The sequence below is a fragment of the Alosa alosa genome, chromosome 7 (assembly GCF_017589495.1).
Source record: "Alosa alosa isolate M-15738 ecotype Scorff River chromosome 7, AALO_Geno_1.1, whole genome shotgun sequence".
NCBI lineage: Eukaryota > Metazoa > Chordata > Actinopteri > Clupeiformes > Clupeidae > Alosa > Alosa alosa.
The window spans coordinates 25,977,098-25,986,028 of record NC_063195.1 but is presented as its reverse complement, the minus strand read 5'-3'; the positions used below and the strand labels follow the sequence as shown (position 1 = coordinate 25,986,028).

The 8,931-nt window shown below is 42.1% G+C and overlaps 1 protein-coding gene across 1 annotated transcript in view; it reads left to right on the top strand.

Moving 5' to 3' along the window:
* Positions 1-1,192: 1,192 nt before the first annotated feature.
* Positions 1,193-8,931, top strand: part of rin2b (Ras and Rab interactor 2b) — a 33,794-nt gene continuing 26,055 nt past the window's right edge. The window contains 2 exon segments of the mRNA XM_048249028.1: positions 1,193-1,473; positions 7,955-8,064. Coding sequence (XP_048104985.1) covers positions 1,264-1,473; positions 7,955-8,064 — 320 coding nt within the window. The 5' untranslated portion in view covers positions 1,193-1,263.

Sequence of the window (8,931 nt, the reverse complement as noted above, 5' to 3'; positions counted from 1 at the left end):
AAATATTCACTATGACTAAAAAAAAATGCATCAAAGCGACTGAGAAAAAAAAAACTGTAAGTCATTTTAATGCCCTCAACCTGGAGGCCTTTGTGCCTGAACTGGAGGATGAGTTAGCTTAGCCTGTGTGCTTACAAAAACGTGGAGGTAGTTAAAAGGATTCAGCAGGCTTGTGAGTGACTTGTGAGTGACATCCTGAGACATTTGTTTTCTCCATCCCTGTGGATTATCTCCTAAACCCTGCTTCCGATTTCTTTTCCGCTGTCCATGACTTGTCAATCAACCATTAATTAGGCTACTTTACTACTGTTGTTATGGTTACCATTCATAAGCACATTGATATGGAACGGTGATTAATTTTTGGAACTACTTCAAAGGTAGCCTGTTATTCACCTTACCGAAGTTAATGGCCACCCCATCAGCCAATCAGAGAAGAGAATCCCATTGTTAAGGTAGATAAAGTGCTGAGACAGGAGAATTTCAGTGTTGCTCAGGCTCCTACAGGTTAGTGAGCAAAGACAATGATCTTAAAGTCAGGTGGCCAATTATATTAGAGATAGCTCACATGTTTTAAATGTGTATACATATGATGTGCTGACAGGAATTTAAGAAAATCATTTATTTAATTTCCTTTATAACATTTTGTAATAATTTGTTAATTTTTATTCAATATCAACTATTTTAGACAAGACACTGAATATAATGTGGCCACTGGTTTGTAGTTGGAGCAGCTGTGTTTAAAATATATGTTCAATGTTGTGCTCATGGTAGACCCAGGAGGGGTGGTATGGTGAATATTGTTCCTCCCATTGGCAGGTTACAGTGGAGACTGAAGTTTGCACTGTACTGCACACAATCAATTTAAATAAATAATTAGGGACTTTTTCCATTTCACATGAAGTACAATACTATGAAATGATGGTTACATTGCCTGAATAGTGTTCCTCTTTTGCCATGAGCACACATGTACTCACACACACTATCTCTCTCTCTCTGTCTCTCTCTGTCTCTCTCTCTTCCTCTACCTTTTCATGTACACACACACACACGTGTTGATCCACACAGGAAGCTGTGTGAGGACAGATAGCATTATCACAGTTGAAGCCAGAGGAGGAGTCAAAAAGGCGTGAAAAGACCAGACCAGACCTGTGTGTGTTAGTCAGTAAGCCAAGTGCATTGGAAGCCTGTCTTTGTGTCTGAGACCAGTGTAAGATAGCTCACTGACCGACCGACTGACTGACTTGAGGTCAGGACTGGACTATCATGTTTTGGGATCAACCCCCAGATGAGCTGGAGGATGATGGATGTTGTGATCTGCAGGAGTGGGAGCAGGACAAGACGGAGGAGGAGGAGGACCAGGAGGACCAGGAGCAGCAGGAGGACCAGGATCAGACAGAAAGGGAGGAGGAGGAGGAGACCATGAGGCCCAAGAGCCTGCCTAGCCGCATGGACCGGAGGAGCAGCTACTTTAAGGTGAAGAGACAATCTCTCTCTCTCTCTCTCTCTCTCTCTCTCTCTCTATATGTCTCAGATAATCAGATTATAGTTACATAATTGTTGAAGTTTACTTGATTACATTTTGTTTATGTGTTTCGATACATGTACAGGGATGTACAAAAATACATCAGGATGTAGCATATGTAAAATAAAATACCAAATACCCTCTTTTTAAATGTATCAAAATAACTACAGAATATTGTAGCCATAATGTATCAAAATAAAATACTGTATTTTTGTATTTTGAAAATACTCAAAAATACCTTTTTCAAGGGGGCATGGAATCACTTTGTAAATCAGCTTTTTTATCCCAAACATTTAGGCTATTAAAACTTGAATAAGGCTACATATGGAATATCACACACCAGAAATTCCAAAACGGTTCAGAAGTTCTAAACAGGCAAACTTATGAGTAGGGATGGATTACTAAAGGAGCCTAACGGGCCCAGGCCCAGGGGCCCAAGTGTTCAGGGATCCCTGAAGCCCAAGCCTCTGTGTGAAGTCACTACTATGTTCTCCAGCCCTGATATCAGAATAGGGCCCCTCTGTCAAATAACATAGGTTATGTTATGTGATGTGTCTTAATCGGGCCCCTCAATCATATAAAATTATTCCCCATATATTATTCACCCTGTTATCTAAACGGGGCCCCTTAGTCAAATAACACAGGTTATGCTACAGTATGTGTGATAATAATGCTTTGTAATTGCCATCTTTTTTCACAGCAAGACACCTTAACCTTTAAACACTGTTCGTTGCTACCCACCTTAATTTACTGTTCGCGGTCAAATTTGACCGGACAGTTTTAACTGCTCTTAAATACCAATACCATGACAAAAAGTATTATTTAATAGAACATTTATTGTAAACAGAACCTTATTAGATAAGGGGTGTTTCTGTATGTGCATGAATGTGTGCAAACACTCACTGGTGGTTCACATGCACAGTGGAAACATGACAACATGAACTGTGTGTGTGTGTGTGTGTGTGTGTGTGTGTGTGTGTGTGTGTGTGAGAGAGAGAGAGAGAGAGAGAGAGAGAGAGAGAGAGAGAGGGTGTGTGTGTGTGTGTGTGTGTGTGTGTGTGTGTTTGTGTGTGTTTGTGTGTGTGTGGGTGTGAGTGTTTCTGTGTGTGCATACATGCATGTGTGTGCAAACATTGGTGGTTCACACGCACGAGTGGCAACATGACAACATGTACTGAGTGTGTGTGTGTGTGTGTGTGTGTGTGTGTGTGTGTGTGTGTGTGTGTGTGTGTGTGTGTCTGTGACTGTGAGTAGGTGTACATTTGTGTATGTGCTTTATGTGTGTCTGTTTGTGATTATGAATAAATCACTCAAAATTCAAAGGAAGTAGTCGTATCAATTATATGTGTTCAAAAGCCTTTTGTGAAGGATATCATAAGATCTTGAGGCAATCTGATGAAAAATGCCATATTTATGGTACAGGGAATGTGTAAATCGGTCATTTTTGACCGGAACAGTGTTAGAAGGTTAAATGTGTTGATGGTTACAGAATTTGTAAGTCTCAATCTGTCATTTATTTGCACAAAACTTGCCAGAAGTCATAATTTAAGGGGATATTGCCTTTTAGCACAACCAACCGCGACCCAGCTAGAGAATAAAATGGACGCCTATTTTTTCCACTTGACTGGTTCTGTAGAAATACAAGACAAGTCATAATTTGTGTTTAAAAGGGGAAGTAAAGGCTACATGTGTGTTGTGATAATATAGTAGAACTAGGGTGACCACCAACCAGATCGGACATGTTGTCTATAAAGTGAGGACAAATTGGCCAAAATAAGGACACCCCCAATGTCTGCGATGAGGTGTAGCGGCTGACGTCATAAACCAGTAGCCTAGTGGCGGGAAAGCTCAGAGTGGCGCCAGTCTTTTAACTGGAGTTTAAACGGCAAACAGATAGGAAACAGGTAGGGACAGGAGTAGGCCTACAACTATTGTCAAGACAGTAGGCAATTAGGCTACTGTACCCCAGAATACAACAATAAACTTCGGAAAGACAAACGTTTGTTTCATAGTGAGCCTCAATGACCGAATCATGGATTTACCTGTTGTCAGTTGAGTTCATTCACTGCAGCTCTAACACAGTTAAACTGCTCGTTACAAGAGCAAGCCTAGCCAAAATATTTTAGCCACCTTTTGACCAGTTCTTCGTCTGAGAAGGTGAAGTAGGCAAATATAAAACAGATGTAAGACTAATAGGCTACCAGGGGGGATTTTGAACTCGCATGTTTCATGCACTTTGGGACAAAAAAGACCTTCCTCGACATCAACAGATGTTAACCGACACCCCACCTCTCCACTCCGAGGGTAGCCTACTAGGCTATTCCACGTTACGAGTCAGCGCAAGCATGAGCCAGCACAACCAGCAACGTTTGTTATGGGCACGTCAATCAATGCAACCAATAGGCCTGCAGCAAAATAACTATAACCAAAGTTAATAGTGTCCACTGTTTGGTTTGTTCAGTAATGAATAATGTGTGTGGTTGCTGTGCTAAACCTGATAAGGCTAATTTTAGATTAGGCCTTTTTTGGTCAGAATGTGGCAAACACATCCATATAGAAACTATTAGATACTGTTGGAGCATTTTAAATGCACAATCACATATACTGCCATTAAGACATTTCTAATATTATAAATGCATGCAAGCCCAATGTAGGAAATGTGTTTTCTCCCCCTTTTGGGCCCTCACCGTCGACTTCAAGGCAGCAATGCCTGGAAGGCACTAGGGTTAGGCAAGGGTTAGGGTTAGGTTTAGGATTACGGTTAGGGTTAGGTATGGCAGCGCTGCCTTGAAGTCGACGGTGGCAGCACTGCCTTGATGGGGGCCCAAAAGACCATCCAGCTGTATAATTCAGACGAATGGTCACCCTAGACAAACAATGCCATTAGCTAATGCTATCATTGTGGCTAACTACCTACTGTCAGTAGCTAACATCATGGATGGATTATGAACTTTCGGGCCCCTGGGCCCAGATGTATTAAGGGCTCCCCACTAATTGTCGTATATGTGGGAGGGGGGGGGGGGTTTCTGGTCCTCCCCCAGAATTTTTTTAATTTGTTTGATGTGATTTCCTGTATTCTGGTCAATTTTGGGGATGGCCAATACTGAATTCAATCAGATTCATAGCCTACATCCTGATTTGTTGATATTGAGGCAATGATTCCATGCAAATGCTTGGGCTTTAGGGCCCCCTGACCCCTTGGGCCCGGTAGGCCCGTGCAGTGATCCATCCCTGGCTAACATTGTCTTACTGTTGGATGTAATGTTAATTAAGCTGGAAAGACAATACTGGACATTTAAATGAAGGATCAATCTCTCTGTTTATTAAACGTGCTGTGTAGTGGGTGGCGGTCATTGTCCACGCTTGCTCATCCTGCTCAGGGTCCGTTTGTCTGCAGTTGTTGTGAGTGTTTCCAGCTCATTGCCAACAACAGAGCAGCTTTCCTTACCAGCCTGTTCAGTTGCCCAGCGTCCCTTTTCTTAATAGTAGTCTAACACAGTGAAGGATGAATGTGGCGGATGAAACGGCCTGACCTGAACTATATGCCTTTTTTCAGTTTCCCCATGTTTCTGGTTTTGATCATGTTTAGGAGAACTGCAGTTCAGTTTATAAGGGCCAGAATTAGAAGGGAAAAGAGGAATTGAAAAGTTGTATGGTTCCATTTGAAGAATTGAAAACGTTGCAGTGAATTTCAGGTGGTGGGTTAAGGTCTACAGTAGTTCAGTTCCCTAGATGATTGTTTATAGTAGTATAATTAGATCTAGAGGAACCCAAACTCTGAACTCCGGTGATGGTGTGTGTGTGTGTGTGTGTGTGTGTGTGTGTGTGTGTGTGTGTGTGTGTGTGTGTGTGTGTGCGCGTGTGCTTGCGCGCATATGCATATGTGTGTGTGTGTGTGTGTGTGTGTCCCTGTGTGTGTATGAGTGACATCTCAGTGGAATTGATCAGAGCAGAGATTATTTTAGTTGTAAGGCCATAGTGTTGTAGGGTAGGTCAACACTGCTGTCACGCTTTGCTTTTGGGAAGCTAGGCTGCCACTTTTTTGTCCTGTGCATAGGTGTCAAAGGTTACATAATTAGTTTCCAGTGGAAAGGAAGACGTAATTTGTCAAAACAAATCCTTTTGAACAGGAAATGGAAAGATGTGTCACTGTTTACAAAAGTCACTGTCTGAATAAGTCTACAAAACTGCTACAAAACTCTTCTGGAAAAACAGAAACTCCTCAGAAACTACACGAGAATGTAGATTTTCTTAGTTCATCTCTCATTATCTGTCCTCTTTGGCTCCATACAATCATTCTTCTCCTCTCTTCTCTTCTCCACTCTTCCCCTCCTTTCTCATCTTCCCTTCTATGTCAGTGAAGAGCATCCCACTCCATCTAATACCCCATGTCCTCTATAATGCCTTCACCCATAAAACATGAAAGCTAAGTCTCCCTCATTTGGCCTGCCAATTTGGAGCCAGCCTGGCGACATCACTGGACCTGTGGTGAAATTTAAACACTAGTGAAGTGAATGTAGGTACAGTGCTGGTTTTGGATAGAGGGGTTTTTATTTGTTTTACCTGGTGCCTCTAACGCTTTGTGTGGGTTTCAGTTCCCCATTAGAGGGGCTGTGGTGTGAATGAGGGGGGTGGATGTTTGTTTCCTGACTGTTGTTTGGCTCAGTGACTAGAGTAGCACAGAGATGCCAAGAGAAGACTGGTTTGTCAAGCCTGTGTTTGGACATGTGTGAATGTATGCACCTGCATTTGCATGTGCTCTTGTTAGCAGTGGCTTGCTTTCTTTCCATCTGTCCACTCTGTATTTCTCTGTATATCTCTTCTCTCTCAATGCTCCCTCTTCCCTGTTTTTCTGATTGTCTTTTCTTTTTCATCAATCAATCAATCAATCAATATGTATTGTAGCAATGCAATATACTTAACAACAGCACACCCAAACAGCAATATGCAAAATAAATAAATAAATAAACGAGACATGGCATAAATAAAAGGACCAGTAAGTCTCAGTAGAATGTGAGGATTAACACAATGGTTATGACAGTACACCTTCAGAACAGATACAGTACATAGACAAATTACATTGATTGATATTAAAAAATAATGAAAGTGAAGATGATTAAATATAGTATAAACAGTCATCCTCCCTGTCCTCACACCCTGTCATTTTTTCAATATTTCATTTCAGACCATCAGTCTTATCTCCCTTCATCTCACTTTAACCCATAAATACCTCAGGGCATTTTCATCGACATCAGTATTTGCTGACTTTGTGTCAGTATTTGCTGAATCTGTGTCATTTTCGGTGTTAGTCAGACTGAATAGGGCTCCATCGTTGAAGTAGGCCTGACACACTTTATAGCAGCAGGGATTTATGGGTTATGGTTTACAGTCCATCAGGTTTCTTCCTCTGCAGCTATTTGCACTCTAACAGTAAACACTGCCCTCTATGGGTCAGATTTGATCACTGCAGCTTTAACATGTTAGTCTCTGGCCTGAGTCCTCTCCTAACTTGGCAGTTGAGACGATGGCCAGTGTGCTGGCTTCAATCACGAAAACGGGAGACAGTGTAATGGAACAAAGAGTTTTTCGTTTTCCTAAAGTGAAGGTCAGTTTGGAGAGTGTTGACACCAAAGCTGCTGTAATGTCAGCTAGAGTTTGTGGCTGTGTTTGTCTCAGCAAACAGAAGTGTAGATAAGTCATGCTTTTTGTCATGCATTAGTCTGTTTTTAGTTGTTTTTTTTTCCCCTCTTGTTTTTTTCCATTGCAGTGGTCCAACAACCCAGTTGAGATACACATCTATACTAGTCATAATAGCAGGATAATATGCATTATATACTGAAGGTTGACTGTGCTGCTTAACAGAGTAGTAAACAGATAGATATAGAGCATATTGATTCCTGCCCAGATACCTTTGCATGCCTGCTGGACTGGACAATCAGGCCTAATTAAGCTGGTGCAGGCGTGTTGTGGGCGCCTGCTGGATGGGGGACCCAGGGGAGATCGATGGGCTCTGATTGGAGGAGAATGTTGTGCCCTGGGCTGGTACTTTTCTGGGTACTTTTCTTTGGGCTTTGCCTCATTTCCTGTCCTTGTTGTAAACATAGGGACTACAGGGAAGACGACAAACCCTTTATCCTAACACACCAACTTTCTCTCTCTTTTTCTCTCTCTTTCTCTGGATGGACGGACGGATGTTGCTCATCACCACAAAGGCAATAACAGGGCAGTCTGTGTACTCACTTTACGCGGACACGCTGTTTGAGGTCGTTGAGACGCCGCGTCAGTCCGTTTCCAGATCCTTTAGATATTCTCAGCTCTCCTTCACTTCCTGGTCCTTACAGCCCCAGAGCGTTCTCTCTTCTCTTTCATTCACTCTTTTTTCTCTCTCTCTCTTTCTCTCTCTCTCTCTCTCATTGCTGGGGGGCCGTGCAGCTGGTGGAGTCGTTCGCCTCGGAGCTGGGCGAACTGGAGCAGGAGATGGGGCAGCTGCGTCCAGCGCCGGGCGGCACAGTGGACTCAGATGGACACGTCCTCCTGCAGGGGTAAGAGCAGCACTTTGCACATTCATTAGGCCACCTAACCCTTAAATGTGTGGGTTTTTGAACATTCTAACATAAGATTCCGTTCCGCAACAATTCAAGGTTCTAAAATTCTATGTTTCATTCTATCTATATGGCTCTGGTTTCATTCAATGAACCCAGATATTCTTTAGAACATTCATTTCCCAACATTCCTGTTACACCGGTGTGACAGTACACCTTTAAGGGATAAGAGTGTGATACTGTGTGGTTAAAGGTGCCATGTGTAAGAATTGAGGTAAAAATATCCAAAAAATGAGCTACACGCATCAAAAGAATGAAAAGAAATAAGGGTGATGATGTCATTAAAAAAATGACAAGGTATAGTGCTGCAGAGATATCAACCTGAATTAGCATGCTAAATTACTAGCCACAGCCCGACAGGTGTCATAATACCAGTTTCGACCCATGGGAGGCATTTATGCGGGCAACATAACCGCCAGCCAAACTGCAATACACGTTTCTCGGTTGTTACTCTAGGGTAGACCAACTCACTTTCTGGAGGTATACTGCCCCCATCTTTTATGGAATGTGAAGTATGAATTGATTTTTTGGTGGACCTTACACATGGCACCTTTAATAAGGGCTTATACCATAGACAAGTATCAAAAGCATCCTGCTAGAGCAAGACTTGAACAACAATGTGATCATTTATGTAAGTGTGAGTTGTGTTTTGAATTTAATGTTTTGTATAACTCAGGTGGATATTTAGTAACTCTATCTAGTAACTGGCATTCTATGAATTCTAATATGGACCCTTTCAAGAGAGTTCCATTATCAGCATCATAGTTGGCTCTACAAGACTTCCTTTTTAACATTCCATATGAGGAA